We start from the raw sequence: 18,512 nt of genomic DNA on the forward strand, positions 1-18,512 counted from the left end.
ACAAGAAGTGCTATTGAACTTCCACGGTTTGCACGTATTATATACTTCGTGCCAGCTGTATAGTGGAACCATAAACTGGGAACTGATTTTCTGTTTTTATTTTAACATTTTCTACATCTTTCGGTAGTAACATTGACTAATTAATATATTGACTATATCTTTTCTCCAGTGTTCGTGTTAAAAAATGTAGTATACTACAGCTGAATAAAAAAGGTAACCTAATATTTTGCGCAAAATAAGTTAGTAATTTAATTTCATTAATGTTCAATAATTTGGCAACGTTCCATTTCTTGTATCATTGGAATGCAACTCTGTGTTCTGTGGAAATATTTAAATTGTGCGTGAAAGAGACCGAAAATGTCATAACGAAACAAATATATATAACATAAATAGTTATGTGCCAATGCTATTTTAGTATCGATACTTTTTTATGAAAACGTGTAAATCTATTTTCGTACGCACAAGTAACAAGGTGCATATTTGTACAAATTTCCATGCGCTCTTGTCATCTAACTTTGTACGTGGGTAGGAATACGGCTGAAAATTTATCTTACTCTTCATCTAACTGCTATTTTGTATCTTTACATTGTAAAAGTACACAAAATTATAAATTCGATTTTTTATGAATTCCTGCGGCCGTCAGAAATTTCTTTTCATAGGGCCCATGTGAGTTCAGAATTATGGTATTATTCAATACAAAATTAGCTATTTCAAAATCAAATTTGAGTGTATTAGTAACAATATTCGTAGGTTTTACGAAAATCCGTATGCGGTTGATCTAGCAATAACTATGAACCAATGTAATAAAAAAATATTCGTACTTATATTTGGGAGCACTGCATTCAGCATGCCCCTTATGAGCTAAGAATATAAAATAAATTTGCTTGAACATCGTTATACCGTTGTTGCTTTCACATAGAAAATTTTTCTAGGTACTTTTTACTGATAACTTTTTCATATATTTGGAGAATTTATCGATACCAAAGGTATTTTGGTCCATTCCTACATATGAAGCGATGAAAGGCAAAAGGTGATGTAGATTGAAATATAAAAGAATCAACCAGAAGCAGCTGTGTGAATAATTTTGCATAAGTGGATGAAAAAAATAAAGTATCTACCATTTTCGACATAAAATTAAAGTTTTGAAGTGTTTTAGAAAAGCTAGTAATTAAGTGAAAAATACGCTGGTCAATAGAAAGCTGACATTTTTGTTCGCACAAAGGTAATTACCAATTCCTGAATTTTGCAATTTCAAGTGCAGGGAACGAGGAGTCATCGCAAAAACAAATATTCTAAAATAAAATGGAATGTGCAAAACTTACATATTGATTATTCACTGTGAATGTGTATGTAGGCTTGTTTGAGTGTGCGTTGCACAAGGGGATATGAGACGCAATTTTTCATTGTAATAAACAGTCTTCCAATATAAAAAGGAGTTTCAATTATGAAAAAAACGAAAAATTAATAGGATAGCTCTTAAAGATTGTAACCCAACAAATTAATATTATGCTGGACTAATATCGTTAGTTTGCTTGGATTTCAAGGTCGCGAGGATACATTTGTGCGCAAAGATTGAAAGATAAATGAATATGAGATGCGCGGAAATGTCAAAGTAAAAAGTAATATTTGCAAGTTTCAAAAGTTTGTGCTGATAAATAAAAAGTAAGACTTTAATATGCTCTCTACAAATTCTTGTCACCAAAATGATGGGTAACATTTGTCATCGTCACGATATTTAAAAAATGGTAAATGAACTCTACAGCAGAGATAGTCACGAAAAAACCTCGTTCCCACGACTTTGGGTTCTTCGTTACCGGAACGACCCGGATTTATATACGGCCAAGGACTGTCTCTCTAGCAGTAGTCACCCGTACATGCATGGGGAATGTTCATGCTGCTACAACAATCAACAACAACATCAACGAGAACACCTCTAATCACGAAAGTAGCGTTAGAACTCCTTGCCGTCATAAACCTGTGTTTGTATGTCAGCGCGTTGCAGATTCAGAATAGGAAGACAGCAGCCACCACAAATAACTTATAAAATAAAAAGTACATAAGCAGACATCTACTGGATCTTGAAAGGGCTAGATTCATACCCTGAATGAATTTGAATCCTATCAGGCTAGGGGATAGACGGTAACGGATGCAGAAGTTATAGAGGCTGCGATGACAATAACAATATGATTTCGGTTTTTGGCAAAAGCCCCAAGATACTATCAAAGAAAAGAAAAAAAAGACTACTCTACTAAAAAATGTGTTATACCAAGTTTAGATGATAAGAACCCAATTAGTATCTAGTCGCAGAACACATGACATACATAAATAAACATATGTATGTAACGGAACTCGAATATCCACATAACTGATTGGTGAGGTTGAGCTTTATTAAGTTTCGAAACTTTGTCGCAACGAAGGAGAGACAAATTGGTGCTACTGTTTTAAGTTCGAATTAATTAATTAAACGGAGAAAATTCATCTAAAATTATGAAAAAATTTCATCAAGCCTGTGAGAAAGCTAGAACTGCTACCAACTAGTCTGTTAGTCAACACTTCGACATACAGTACCTGGCCATTGAATTATGACCGATGATAAAAATTACATATCTATGGCTTTGAGAGCGACTAAAAAGCAAACGGTTTTAAAGCATTTAAAAAAGTTTACATATTTGTTTTTATTAAAAGCTTCTTGACATTTTTGCATTAAAAATATTTATTTTAAACTAATATTTCGTAGCTCCTCTCTTTGCTGTTAAGACGGCCGCAATTTTGTTAGTCATACTGATTACGCACTGTGTTATCTTCATATTAAGATTTTGGTCATTATACCACACATCTTCGATGTTTTCGTTAAGCTATTGTATTGTGGAATTATTCCGCTGATATACTGCCGATTTGAGGTATGCCCAACAATTTTCGATGGGGTTAAGTTCTGGTGAATTGCCAGGCCATGGCAAAACCATTATTTCCATTGAATTCAGACAATTAATGCTCATCCTGGATGTGTGACATGGAGATCCATCTTGCATAAAGTTGTATTCGTCTCACACGCTTCACGGTTTCTAAATATGGCAGCAAAACGTTTTCCAGCACCTCCTGGTCCCTCTGAGGTTATACAGCCCCAAACCATAACACTGGGTGGGGGTGTTTGACCCTTGGAATCATACAATCTTCAAAATATCGTTCTCCGGCTCTTCGAACAAAATTTGCTGTTTTTGTGACCGCTTCCAATCGGCATTCATCGCTGAAGATGATCTGTAAAAAGAAAAACACAACCACAAAAAAGTGTGAATATTCACATCCTTTTACTACTGCTATTTGACAAAGGAAAAAAAAAAATTTTTTTTTAATTTACTTTTTTCCAAAATTCCGCTTTGAAGTCTCTTTGAAGTTGTGCCCAAAGTTTTCCGTCGATTTCGCATACACGGTGTCAGTTTTGTTGCTGTTGTAGCAGCATAAACATTCCCCCTACCTACATACGGGGAATGCTGCTGGAGTGACAGTCCTTGGCCGGATATAAATCCGGGTCGATCCGGTAACGTAGAACCGACTGTCACTACTCAATTCTTTCGCTTCTCAAATAGATTTTTATGCACCTCACACAAGATCGAATTAATTCGCACTGGCACTTGCACACTTAACTTTTCACTTATAAGCAAAAAAACTGATCCTTTTCTAATCGTCGCAGGCGAATTGACAGGAAATTCTTAAAAACATCTAAGAACAGGTTGAAAACCCCATTAATACCCTTTTTTATTTAGAAAAGCCCAGCGCCACCTTTCTAAATCTTAGAATAAATTTTATTTTTTTTTTAATTTCAGCCAAATACGATTTTTAGAGTTGACTCGACCACAGACGCTTATCGACTCGAATGGGAAAACGGAAATATTTTTATGTATCCATTTACATATAAAATATTCCAGTTCCTCTTTTCTAAACAATTTTAAGTTCACAAGGTTTGCATCGGTAATCTACTTTAAATATTTTATGAATCAAATATTTTTTAGTTCGTGGCCTCTGTTTTGTGAATGTCAAAATTGTCGAGCTTCTACATGATTCAATTATACAAGGTTAAGTAAAGTTTGACAACTGATTTCGGATGCTACTTAATCCATTGATGCAATTTGGAAGCAAGGAAAAAAGGGCATAAGTTTATCCCCTTTCTGAAAATGTAGTAAAAAATTGAAAAAGGTCGTTGTAAGCCATAGAATAATTTTATGTTATTTTATAAGTGGTACTTAATTATTTATATTTTTAACTTAACTATTCCCATGGGTTGGTGTCATATATGTATGTATTTGGACCATGCATCGGATTGGAATCTATATGTGCCATTTGTAAACCTACACTGAAGTAATAAATAAAACAACTTGAGAATAGTGGAAACTCTTAACGAGGAAAAACCACTTTTATTTCGTTACGTCCGCTAATCATACATTTGATTTTTTAACGAGATTACCTGCAAAGTTAGAAGTATAAAATCTGTGCTAAAAAAAGATAAATTTATATACAGTCACTCACATTCAAAGTCGGGCAGATGCATACGAAAACTTCTAGACATAATATCTATGTTTTGATGAAAGAAAACACGTTCTACCTTTTTCTGTTTTTTCACAAAAATTGTTTTATTTAAAAACAACAAAAAAAATATATTCCAAGTTGCTTTATAAAATGTTAATGTATGAAAAACTGAAAAAGGCCACTTCTCTGTCTCACATTTAAAGTCGGGCAAACCATGTTTTGCAAATATGCATACCGTTATTTCTAAATTTTCTATACTTGTATTAAAAGTTATTGTTCATTGTTGCCTTGTCTATCATTGGGTGAGTTTATAAAAGTATTTTGCAAAATGCCGCGTAATGGTAAACAGTCTACATTGGAGGAACGCAAAATAGTAGTTCAACTGCACTTAGACGGAAAATCTGAGCGAGCAATATCGAAATTGATAAAAAAAAGCAAGTCAACAGTGCACGATATTATTGCTAGATACAATGAAAATGGTTTCATTGCAAATAAGCATCGTGGAACCCGTCCAAAGAAGCTTTCCTCCAAAGATGACAGCATGGTGCTAAGGGAAGTGAAGAAAAATCCATTCATTTCTGCTCCAAAATTAACTGCGATGGTTAAAGAAGCTTCTGGGGTGGAGGTAAATCCCGAAACAATAAGAAGACTTCTTCGAAAAAATGATTTTCACGGTCGAGTTGCGCGGAAGAAGCCCCTAATAAGCAAGAAAAACCAAAATGACCGGCTTGTTTTTGCTCGCCAATATATGGCTAAGGATTTCGATTTTTGGAGCACTGTAAGTGGGGGAAAAATAACAATTTCATGATTTTAATATTCATTCTTTAGGTATTATTTACTGACGAAAGTAAATTTAATTTATTTGGATGTGATAGAAGGGGTAAAGTGTGGCGCAAACCGAACAAGGAGCTGGAAGGCAAGAATTTAAGAAAAACGGTTAAACACGGTGGTGGATCTGTAATGGTTTGGGGATGCATGGCGGCGTCAGGAGTTGGAAAATTGCATTTCATTGATGGAATAATGAATAAACACGTTTATTTAACAATTTTGAAACAAAATTTGAAAGAAAGCGTGAGAAAACTAGGCATCGAAAGTAGTTTTCAATTCTACCACCACAACGATCCCAAACATTCCTCATATGACGTCAAGAGCTGGTTGTTATATAACTGTCCAAAGGTAATAAAAACCCCTGCACAAAGTCCCGACCTCAATGCCATTGAGCATTTGTGGGATGAATTAGGTCGCCGGATGCAGGAAAGGCAGTGTACATCAATTCAACTCTTGAAAATTGCTCTGCAGGAAGAATGGAATAAAATAAGCCCTGATGTTTGCAAAAAGTTAGTGGAATCGATGCCAAGCCGGCTACAAGCTGTTGAAAAGCAAAAAGGTGGAGCAACGAAGTATTAATTTTGCGTTGTGTACAAATTTTTTCACACCTGTGTATATAAATTTTAAGCAGTTATTAACAAAAAATCAGATTGATAATCTGCAACAAAAGACTTACCTAAATTTGGCTATGTAGCAGCTATTTATCAATGTAATTTTCACAGAACTTTCAATAGAATTGAAAGATGCGAAAGTCTAAGCAAAATGGAATAGGCAAACCAATATTGCCTGCTAACTTTTTCAGCAAAAATTTTAATTTCTACGCTTTTGGGTACTTTTTCTTTAGAATTTGCTCTGAAATAAAAAGTAGCTTTTCCAAGAGGACAACACGGATTTATTAAGTAGCTTCAAGATGGCTAACACAGGGTGAAAATTGGCTACTTACATCACCTTTAATTATTGCTTCATGGAGCTTCTACATATTTTTCCCAACACATAATCTTTTATTTCATTTCATATATTTTGTTAACGATATATTTTTCTTATTTTACAGCAATAACACGCTTTTTATCGGGTAAAATCCAATTCGCAAATAAGTCGCTGGAAGTCACTACATCTGTAAAACTAAAGAGAAAAATAAAAACGTGACGGCAAACAAAATCTTATAACAATTAAATTTAATAATGGAACAGGGTTTCAGTTCCGGGGGCTCGAATGCCTCCGGCGATAGTGTTGGAGGCTTTGGCCGAAATAGTGCTATTGGAAATCCCAGTGCAGACATTGTAAGAGGTGGTGATATTATTTACAACAAGAATGTCACACATAACAGTGGTGGCAACGGTAACGGACTTACGCCTGAAGTGAAGGAGATCTATAGGTAAGAACTGCTTCATAAGCATTATGTACACGCAAAGCCAAGAAACGAAGTCAACGTTAAAAGTGGGAAAGTAATTTTTAAATTTTTTGGCGGATAATAGTTTATGCCTTATGGTCTCATAATGACATTGCTATTATTATTATTTATTTATTGTTAGTATTAATAATATTTTACATTTCTTACATTATATTATTTCTCTTATTCCAAATGAATTCTACACATTTTTGTTTAATGCTACTATATAGGTATATCTTGTCTCGTTTTTTGTTTCGATTGGTAATGCGTTGTTGCTATGACGCTTTAGCTTTATCATTATAGCTTCACGTGTAAAAATGGGACTACATATATAGGCCTTTCTAAACTTCTGCTGCCATATTCTAAGCTATGATCAAAAAATCATATTCGTAAACTCAAGTCGAAGTATGATAGTAAAACAGAATTATTTCTTATTCTCTGCATTTCTAGTGTTTTTAACACTAATTTTAATAGATTCTGCAGGGAAAAATATAGTACTCGATGTGAGCGAGAATATTATCAGTTCACTTTTAAGCTCAACCATTCGTGTTCTTTTTTCCAAGTTAGCCAGTGGTATTTTTAACATGGCGATGTCTCGCGAAATGTCAATTATCTGTTCATACCTTCCTTACCAGTTCATACTAAACAGAAACAATTCTAGTACAAAATGAATAGAATAACCAGTTTTAGACTAGTTAAAATGAAAATAAATTCCATTCCATTCGATTTAAAATAAAGAATATGTTTTTTTTTTAAATTAAATGAAACGTCTTCAGTACAATAAATAATTAGTCCAAAATAAAGCAACTAATTTGCACACCACTTGAACTTTTACTACTGCTATTACTCTAGTCAATGGGGAACTAGTATGATTTCTTCTCTTAAGCAGCAGCATCTGAACTAGAATGTTTCTATACTACGAGTAGTAAGGTTTTTCCCTGCAAGACATCTATGGTACATAAGCTTAAATACATCCATATGTATGTGCGTGTATGCGTTGGACCTCATATTGCGCTTATCAGTTTGCTCTGTGTTTCAGCTCAACTGCTTCGTCGAAGTGGACTCTGAATGGCAAATGCATATTAACCCTGTAGTCAAATGTACTAGTTTTAAACTCTCTCGCAACTAGTATGAGTAGTGCATCCGACTAGTCAGGAAACTGACTTCGTTCCATAAAAACAACTGGTATTTTTTACATGGCGATGCCCGGCCAGGTGTCAACTGTGTATTTCGATCAGAAATATACCAGTCTCATATTATACCAAAATAGACCAAAAATTCTCAAATTATTTATCAAAACAATTAATTTGCGATTAACAAGGGTATTTATTTAAGGTAAAAAATAAAAAGAGTTTATGAATACACACAGTAAAAAACTTTTTATTAAGAATGATTAAAAATATTAAAAAATTTAGCCTTTTGCCAAGAATTGATATAAATATTTAAAAATTCACATATCCCAAAGTTAAAAAAAAACATTTTTTAATAAAAATTTAAAATAAACATTTTTTTATCCTTCCCAGTAGTACAATATTAAATATATTTTTGTTGACAAAATGACGATATATTTAATTATATAATTTATATATATTATTCAGCTATATAAAAGAGTTTTATGCTGCCTCCGAACGGCAGATGCTTTTTCGTGGCAGAAATGGAGGAAATTATTAGAAAACCCTTTTCTATTATTTGGTATTCGACCCGGGCACTACCGAATGGTAGTCACTCACCAAACCATTAGGCTACGGCGGCCGTTTCAATTGATAGTTTCGAATATGTTCCCGCTTTAATGGCTTACAACATACCCAAATGAAAGTTAAATAAAAGTTTAAAGTCAAATAAAATAAGCCTGAATAAATCGTTTTATAATTGGTTCAAATGTAGTCTTTTTCGGACTAGTTCGATTTCATTCAGGATATACTAGTCGTAAAGTAGTACTTTTTCTGACAAGTTTGGTGCTTTACTGAGGGAGAGAAAATTTAGCGCTCAATTTCGTTACATACACACAACTGTTGCAACCATGCGCTGAATTATGGGTATTTTTCCGACACAGAATGTAGCGAGTGGCGCTTTGTTGTTATATTTTAAGCCCGAAGCACATTACGCTAGTGACTTCTCAAACCTACTTCAAAACCAAAAATGGTAGAATACATGACAGCGCTTTGCCATCAGCCATGATGTCAGTGCAGAAATTGAACAAACAAAAAGAAGAGGAAGAATAGTCGAAAATGAGTGGAAAGCCAACATTATAAAATAAATCTTGCCAACTTTTACATCTGCACTCGCACACATTTGAACAAAAAAGTTTATTTTCTGTACCAACGCCACTCAATTGTCAAATTCGTCAAAAATAAAGTAGATGTTTTCGGAAGGCGCCGCCTTCTGTATTCACTGCATCGTGCATCAAATTTGCTTATTGAATTTCCCCCATACACAGAAGCATAACTCTTCAAACACAAAATTTTAGTTTACTTCCGGTAAGCGGTGAGTGCCTCTGCACAATTTAGAAATTGTTGGGGGAAGTTGCACATAAAATAACAAAAAAGGAAATATATATTAATATGAATATGTGTAATGTATATTTGTATTGCTATGAATTATATTAAAAGTGTCTGTTCGTCCACTATTTTCACTGTCAGACTACACAAATGGTTTGATAAAACTTCGAAATGCAAAACGTTTGATTTTTCTTCAAAAGAGCGTCAAACGGCTTGTCAAACAAAGTTTTTTAGAACAGCTTAGATAATAAATACCAGAATTTGAAGCAAAATCTTTATACCAATGCGTTTCATGTTTATATCATAGATCTCTGTATATTATTGCCAAGCAACTGGACGACGAGAAAAAACACATTAGCACTATTTCCCAACTATTTCAACATGACCTGGAAGAGAAGCGTGCTCAGCTGGTGCAGCTTTGCAAGAAAATCATTTTCAAGGATTATCAGTCGGTGGGCAAAAAAGCGCGTGAAATTATGTGGCGCAAGGGGTATTACGAATTCATTGCTTACGTGAAGAAAAATTGGCATAAAGAGTTAAAGGACATCACACAGTCGGGCACCCAGGACAATCTGTTAAAAGTAGAGCGCTTTTTATGCGCTGGCATATCGAACTACAAACGTATGGCTGCCAAAATGGAGGAAATCTATGATCTAGACTTGAAGTACTTGATCGATTTTAGCATAATTAGCGATGGTTACGTGCGCGAAATCGAGCACAAGCAGTCGGACGACGACGTTGGCGGTGGCGACATTAGTGCCGCACATGCAGTGGATAAGAGTTTGGAAGCAGTTTCATTTGCTTTGGACACCATACATTCGGCTCTTTTAAGCTTAGGCGACTTGCATCGCTATTTCTTGGATTTTCGCATTGATACACGCCTGAAAGTCACCAAACAACAGGCGGCTAAGTACTATTTCGAAGCGTTTAAATTGAACCCTGCTATTGGTATGTCGCAAAACCAACTTGGCACCCTATACTATGGCCAGAACCATGATTTGGATTCCATTTATCATTACTTGTATTCATTGGTTAGCATTGTGCCATTCGAGTTGAGTGAAAACAATGTTTGTAAGCTATTCGTCGCACATGCTGAGTATTTGGAGAAATTGGATCCAGAGAAGATAGAATTCAGTTTGCAAGATTTCTATGCACGCTTCTATTTGATTGTGGATATATTTTTCTTCGATAAAGAAGTGCCCGATTTTAATTCACTCTGTCATTGTGTGCTGGTGGACCTGCGTAAAGTGCTCTGCTCGAAAGCGTTCACAATCGAAGAAGGCTGCATTTTCAAAATAGTCTCAATACTCTTCTTTTGCTTGTCGAAACTGAAGATGATAAACTCGCAGAAGGTTTACTCTTTAAATGCTTTTCTAGTGGCCGTATGCTCTGACCTAATGGATGCGTGTATTGTGAATCTCGAGCAAACAATCTTAGCCAAATCCGTTGAGAATGAGGAATTCCATGGCCTGTATGCCGATAAGTTTGAGGAATTCAATATGGTTGTGCGTAAGTCGCGCAACGAGTATAAAAATTGGCTTGTAACCATCGGCGAAGCTGATCGGAAAGAGAAGAAAGCTAACGCAAAACCATCTTTAAAAGAGTTCTCATCTGATTCTCGCGAGAGTCAACGCTCCAATGATGACTATGTCATCAAAACTCAGGATAGCCATAAGCATGCCAAAATGGATGGTGGGACGGATAAGAATGTTGATCCGATATCAACGCGTTCAAGCGACGAGGCTAAAGAAAGTGATCTAAAAACCCCGCTTTCCTGCAAGAGTAAGAAAAGAGGTATGAAGTTGCGTCGGCGTAGGCGCAAAATTGCACAATCAGATGATAGTTCCTGCTATGATACCGAGAGTGATATGGATACGGACTTTAGCACAGACGATGAGGACTATACCGATCTGAGCTCGAATTTCGATACTGATTTCAGCGATATTGAAGTTGAGCCAGTAGCTGATGACCGAGAGGAGGCAGACGAAACTGGTAAGTCCAACACTAAATATGAAAGCAATTGAAATATGATATAATTTATTGGTTAATGTTCAATATTCATTCGTTTAGATTTTGCAAAGCGCACTACTAAATCAGAACTGCAAGCGCAAAATGCACCTCGTTTATCCTCTGCCGCTTCCAAGGAAAGCCTCACTTCGAACGAAGGCGTTGGTCCGACGTTCTCCGATAATGAAGATATCGTAATTGAAGAGGAGAAAATTATTTATCCCGATGAACAGCAGGCACAGCTTGTAAAGCAACGCACTGACTCACAGGAAGTCGATAGCGAGGAATTGCTGCGCAGCTTCGAAGTTTTGCAGTTGAATGGCAGCGGCTCACTTAACTTTAGGAATACCGACAATGAAGAATCAATGCCGCCAGTCGCTGAATATAACGAAAAACGCCAGCCTGTTGACGATGTGAATTTAAATCCCGGCGAGCCGCCAAAGAAATTAGTTTATCGCAATAAGTACACTAAAATAAATCCCAATATTATTGTTGAGTTTGCCCGTCATGAGCCGACTATGCGTGCATTGAAAATCCTTTACGATTGGCTACGCATCAATCATGAAATACTCTTCGGCTGCTATCACTCCAACCCGGAGTTCATACACAAAATAATGAAGTTGTTAAATTATTGCAACATCGACATTTTCACTCGCAAAGTGTACTTCGAACGTGAGTTTTTGACTACACCCAATGTACGCACCCAACTCGGGGACTTATTTGATGTGCGTGCCAATGTTCCATTAGCTGAGGATTTCGTTTTCAAAAATTTCGACATATTCCAAGGCACACAACTTACTCTAGATTGGGAGACAACTATACGCGAACATGTTACACCCGAAGAGGAGTGTATTTTGCGCATTTTCAAAATGGTCGATTTCGGTTTCTTTATTTGTAAGCAAAAGAAATTCAACTATCGCTTTTGCGTAAAAACACGCCGTTTTACTGAGAACGCGAAGAAGAAGCGTGAGGAGAAGAAATCATCCTCGCGCCGTCGTGAGCGACGCACGATGAAAAATGCTACACGCAAGCGCGCCGAAGGACGCACTCGTCGCTACTCGGATCGCAAGAATGGGATCGTACGCAAGAGTTATACTAGCAACGAAGAAAAAGATACTGTTGAGGAGTGTAAGAAAGTGCCGCGCAAAGGTTACTTACGTAATCGGAATATTGAAAAATCGGTGACCAGCTGTAATTCCGGGGGGGCCGGGGGCGGCGGTGGTGGTGGCACGTCTGCCTCAACGACCACAAATAGCGCTGTTTGTGACAAAATTTTGATGCAATCGAGTAGTGGCGCCGACGAAGAGCGTTCAGAGGCAATGTCGAAGAAATGCGAGATTATGGGCAAGTTGTGGCTGAAGAACGAGGTCGAGACACTTGAGGAAGAGGTGAGTGTGTGAGCAATATTTCATTTCTCATTTTTAACTTCTTACGTAATTGATGAATCCAATCACGAAAGCTGTGGGACATTACACTAACAAAGACATTGCAAGCCACACCACTTGTCCAAAATGCCATCAGACGTTTATTTATTTATCTTATAAAGTCAAACAAAGTTCTTATTGTCTATTACTACTTAACATAAAGCTAATATTCGTGAACTATGCATATTAAGACAAATTAGGGAAGATGTAGATAAACAAAATTTAACACGGAGAGACTCGCATCCATAGATATAAAGACATCGCGAACGGCAGAGTTTGAGATGGTCTTAGGATATTTTTCGTGTAATTTGTCTTTTTCTGAGTAAAATGGACAAAATTTTTATTAAGTCCTCAAGGGAACAAGCAAGCGAATGCCTAATGGCAAATATAACAATTGAAACCTTCATTACTTATGCTAAAAGATCTGATGTGCTGATGCAATAGATTATCCAAAAAAAATTTCTTTTAACATTCTGGCAAATTTTTTTAAATTTCGATACTATACAAATCAAGCAGAGAAATCAATCCACCTTTCATTCCCATTACTTTAATGCTCCCAAACCATTTACCCTCAACTAATTTTGATAAACAACCCGTTGCAGTTACGGAAGAACCCCTTGAATATCATCATGACTCCCTTCTTGGTTGTCGATGCAAAAGCTTTGACTGAGTATAATGGCATTGTGAAAAATTTGGTGAAAACCAAAAAATTTATTGTGCTCATACCAAATGCAGGTAAAACAAATTCATTGTATGTTTATATTTCTGAAATTTTTAAAAGTTACTTTTCTTCCTTAATTAGTTTTGAATGAGTTGGACGATTTGAAAAAGCGCAGTGAAAATGCGCGCAATGTCATACGTTGGCTGGAACAGGAGTTTAAGCATGGAAATCGTCACTTACGCGCCCAGCGCGATAATGAGAATTTGACCCTATCGCTGTTGAAAATACCCAGGAAGTTGGGTAAGTTTAAATAAGATATACTAATAAATTTTCGAAAATACATTCATACATTAATTGGTTTGCAGATCGCGACGCTAGCGTCTTCCTGCAGATAGCCCAATTTTGTAACCATCTCGTTGCCAATCATTCTGATCCCAAATCTACCGAATTTCAAACAAATGTTGTCACTTACTTGTCCGGCGATTCACTTTATGAGAAACAACGCAATCAAACGAATTTCAGCTTCACGGGCATATTGGATGCTATACCAGTACGTTACGAACAGATATCTAATTTCTATGCGAAATTCAAGGCCAACAAGAAATGAACCCATACACGCTGCAGGAGCAACGCCTGCGTGGAGCGCCTGTGTGAACACGAGATCATAAACGCAAATGAAGATATGATGATTACAGCAGGTGAAAAATACGAGCTTACGAAGGAAGAAATATCTATGAAAATGAAAAAATCATATCAAATCAATTCAAACAAAACCAAGCAAACAACACAGAAACAATTCCAAAACGTAAATGATGAGTGAATTTATTCAACGCAATAACAACAGAGGCGGCAGCGGCAGTAATAGTAGCAGCAACAACAACAATTCAAAATGCAACTGTAGACGCGTACGAGCAGTTTGAAAAATCCTTAAAAGTAAAAACTACAACTTAAACGAGTTTATTTGAAAAATCAGGACTGCGATGATGGAGAGGAAGGTGGGTGAAGGCGATGATAATGGTGACGATGACGTTGACAACTTTTACCGTATGTTGAAGGTGTGACGTTGATGTTGAAGTATGGGAAGAAATCAATGGTTTCTGGCAACGGCATCAAAAGCAGCATTTAAACAAATCATGGTAACATGGGTGGTTGCGTTGGGCATAAAGCTCGACGTTGGGGAAAAATATAATTTGCGAAGATGATGGCGTGACAAATAGGCGATTCAGAGAGTTTATGCTGACGACTGCTACAACAATGTCAGCTTTTAGATGAGCAGTCATTTCGAAAATTATGTATTACAAAAAATTTAAAACAATAGTCCAAAACAAAAGTAAACAGGAATATATATAGAATACTACAGAATCCAGTCACAAAATTTAAGTACAAAAATTCGGGAATTTTCAGAAAATAATAAAAAAAGGCATTTGAACCATTCTTAATGTGATTAGTAGGGATGCAAAACTAATCTTTTTGACCGTAAAATCACTTGAGTTATTGCAAAAGTTTTTGCAGTTAGCAATAGTTGCTTACGTTACAAATTTCAACAAAATGTTTTATATTTTCAGTATATTATTTTTTTCAAAATTTTAGAAACTTTTAATTTATAACAATTCTGTTAAAATTTAATAATTGTTTCTCGAATTAGTTTACGCAGAAATTAATATTTTCTTTGAAGCTTATTTTTTTGATTAAAATTTTCTCGAACATAAATTCTTTTTCAAGTTAGTCCATAATTCTTCATAAAAAGTATTTCAATATATTATCACAAAAAATATGCTGAATAATTTTAATGTTTTACATTCTCTTAACGAAAGTGATATAAAAGTCTAAAAGTCCAAAAATTCAAAAATGCAAAAACCCATAATATCGTTTCCATGTACAATCCCATATTTGTAACTGCTCTCTGATGTACTCGATGCTCTGAATATCAGCAAATATACCCGTAAGGACCGCGCTATCGTCGAACCAACGTTTTCGTTGCTTATGTATTTGTGTAGTTATGTTTGTGTGCGCGCTGTTGCGTCGAAAGGTTTGTCTACAACCATTTCCAATGTAACACAAAACACTTTCAAACATCATCTATCAAAATATATAGTCTACATTCGCATTCGATTTGATATGTGAACTGAGCAAGTCGCTTATCATTTGCTAAAATCAAAAAACAAAAAAAAAGAAACAAAAAATCAATTGGATAGAGACCTTCCCGATTTTGTGAAGCAGGTTTAAATTTATTCAAACCATGTTTTTGATATTGTAAATGCTGCACCAAGCTTTTCAATAGCCAAGCTTTAGGCATCCCGCTTGCTTGCATAGCTGCAGTCTTTCAAAATGCACTATCGCACATATCCGGTGTGGTCTCCAATTCTTCTCTAAATGTAGGAGTATGTGTGCGCATCAGCACAATTGTTTTGTCGCAAGACATTTACATTTACATTCGTATACGCATAACTGAACTACGTCGTAACCCCCCAATACGAAAGAAAATTCGTGACACAGTTTTCCTATTGCACAGTGTGTCATACTCGTATAAAAATACAGCTAAATATTTACATATGGGAAATGCACTCAACTATCAATGTGTGCTCTATGCTTTAAATGTACATATGTAACGATGGCAGTTCGAATATCGAATGTATTTTACGTTTTCTTTTGTATGACGTTGAGCTTTACATTATTTCAGTAAGTTTTGTGGGTTTAAAAAAGTCACTAGTAAAACATGTATGTATGTTTGTATGGCACACTGTTCTTGGGCAACCGTCAGTAAGCCGTTTTCAGTCGTATCAGTTAGCTAAGGCTGGCGTATTTTTTAGATATACCGAGAAATTCAACTTTACTAAAAAATCTTTCACATACACATTTTTTGTTTAGATTAAAAAAAAAGTTTAGAATGCAGTAAAAATCTATTTTTGCCACCAAAAATTTCAATTTTAATTACATTTAATTTTGAGGACTTCGAATCCATGCAATACTCCAAAATGTTTGCAATAGAATTTTTCCATAATAAGCTGAAGCTGAATGATACTTAATACTCCATTTTCTAAGTTTCCTTGTACGGCATCCTAAAAATTAAAAAAGTTAAACTATCTAAGAATTTTCGCATAAATTTTATTTCAAAAAAACTCCTTATGTTTTTAAAAAGTGACTATCTCCTTCCTTCAACAAAAGCGCAATAATCCAAAATTGACGGCTGCTTAAAACGGTTTTTGCACAGATGTACATACATACTTAAATATTCGTTCTGTGATTTATAAAAGTGGATTAAGAAAGAATTACGCAGGACACAGCATGGGCATTTTCACATCTTAAACATTTCTATAAGAAACCGAAATCGTACGAAGAAATCTCTATTAAATCCCTCACTTTTGAAAGTAATAAGCAATTATTCATTATGGATAAATAAGTATCAACCGTAACCATTCAGAAAAGATTAAAAACAAAAATAAATAATTAACCTAAGAACCAAGTTCCCATTCATTCAAACCAGTTTTTAATCGGTGAAGTACCCTCTCCTTTCTATTTCGAATGCCCCTGCTGATTCCTGTGCACTTCTTGCAATTTACTTTTCATATTTCACGAATTTCATAATATTTTACTTAAGTACCAATTATTTTTACTACAAAAAAAAAAAAAATCATATCGGAACCTTAATTTCAAATCATAATTACTTTGTAACTTATGTTAATCATAGTCATAATCCGTACTCATTTTTAAGGCAGCTGATCTGCCTGCGTTATCGTTGTTTTGCATTAAACAAAGAAACAAAAACAAATTAATAAAAAACAAAAAAATTATAAAAAAAAAATTAATAAAAAAATAATAAAAAAAATAACAAAAAAATTATGAAAAAAAACTCTTCCCATGAAAGCTCCGCAAGTTGGTGTAGCTGCTTTCACAAAAGCTTTAAAGCTCACCGTCAAACTTCGGCCACTTGTAGGGCGTATCCCTCTTGTGCGCATAACTTGCACCTATACTGAGCTTTTCACTCCATATTACTATCGGTTTTAGATTACCTAAATCTTTGTGCACTTTAGTTTTTTAGTATTTACATTAATATTAAAAAATGAAAGGGCAGCATTAGTTTATAACTTTAAACGTACTAATGAATTTCCCTTCGATTTATATTCGGTTTGTGAACTTGAAAATTCCTCAACGCGTTTTAATAACAAACAAATTTTTATTCCTTAATTTGCCCCTTATTAAAATATATATAAACAGACATACAAATGATTTCCTTGCCTGCCCCCTCAATCTCCTTAATAATACTTGAAAATAAAAGTATAAAAAATTCTTGCTCGTCGGGTTTAACCAAACTTATGCATACCTTCTAACTGTATCTATACGCCGTTAATCTTCAAATTAAAAAAATATTATTAATTAACAAAATTTTAATTTGTTGTCTTTACATGTTTTATCTTAAAATATTTTAGATCATAAATATGTCTTCAAAATATTGCAGATTTTAATTCACTTAGTTCATATGTATTTCTCATAAATTGAAAATTTCTTGTATTTGTAAATTGGTTTATTACAATAGCAATAGCAATAAAGCTCGACAGCAACGAAATACGATTTTGTTTTATTTGTAATCAACATTACGGAGGGAGTTATTAATGGTTCACTACGCCTTAAAATTTATTTTTAAGAGAAATTTAAACTCGATTCACCGGTCTCCTATGCTGACGATTGTTCGATAATGGCTTCCGGCAATGACATTGATGACTTGTGCTCTAAAGTGAACGTTAATCTCGTCAGCTTTACTCGCTTTTTCTGTGCGAGAAATCTCCAGCTTTCCCCTACTAAATCCTCGGAGACCCACTTGGACGAAGGAGGTCAAAATGTCATTCTCGTGATGCTATCTGATGGTGGTGACCTATCTATCGCCACATTCTGCGTTTGATTTGCCATAGGATGGGTTCCTCATCCATTGATGGTGTTCGGCAGGAATATTCTACAGATGATGCGTATGCTTTTGTTGACGAAAGATTGTAGCCTCTGTGTGATGGTGTTAGGGACCAGTAATAACAACAATACCGACCTCACACACGAGCTGGATATTCGCAGTTTAGTGCGCCTGGATATTTGCGACCTCATCCATACTGTATGCATTCGCCCGAGCGCCGCCCTTGCGTTAGCCTCCAGTTGGCATCTTCATCTGCGCCGCCGTTTGCCGTGTTAGTGCAACC

At 35.4% G+C, this 18,512-nt stretch overlaps 1 protein-coding gene across 2 annotated transcripts; it reads left to right on the forward strand.

Moving 5' to 3' along the window:
* Positions 1 to 1,028: 1,028 nt before the first annotated feature.
* On the forward strand, positions 1,029 to 17,832 carry LOC129249467 (nonsense-mediated mRNA decay factor SMG5). Of its 2 annotated transcripts, none has more exons than XM_054889301.1 (7): positions 1,029 to 1,222; positions 6,401 to 6,724; positions 9,545 to 11,229; positions 11,308 to 12,632; positions 13,271 to 13,403; positions 13,471 to 13,629; positions 13,695 to 17,832. In XM_054889301.1, the coding sequence occupies exons 2-7, from the start codon at positions 6,531 to 6,533 to the stop codon at positions 13,934 to 13,936; spliced, it is 3,738 nt and encodes a 1,245-aa protein (XP_054745276.1). In that variant the 5' UTR covers positions 1,029 to 1,222; positions 6,401 to 6,530; the 3' UTR covers positions 13,937 to 17,832. The 2 variants fall into 2 exon arrangements, with proteins under 2 accessions (XP_054745276.1, XP_054745277.1); XM_054889302.1 differs by lacking the exon at positions 1,029 to 1,222 and adding an exon at positions 1,391 to 1,662.
* Positions 17,833 to 18,512: the final 680 nt, after the last annotated feature.

Source organism: Anastrepha obliqua, chromosome 5 (genome assembly GCF_027943255.1).
Source record: "Anastrepha obliqua isolate idAnaObli1 chromosome 5, idAnaObli1_1.0, whole genome shotgun sequence".
NCBI classification, from domain to species: Eukaryota; Metazoa; Arthropoda; class Insecta; order Diptera; family Tephritidae; genus Anastrepha; species Anastrepha obliqua.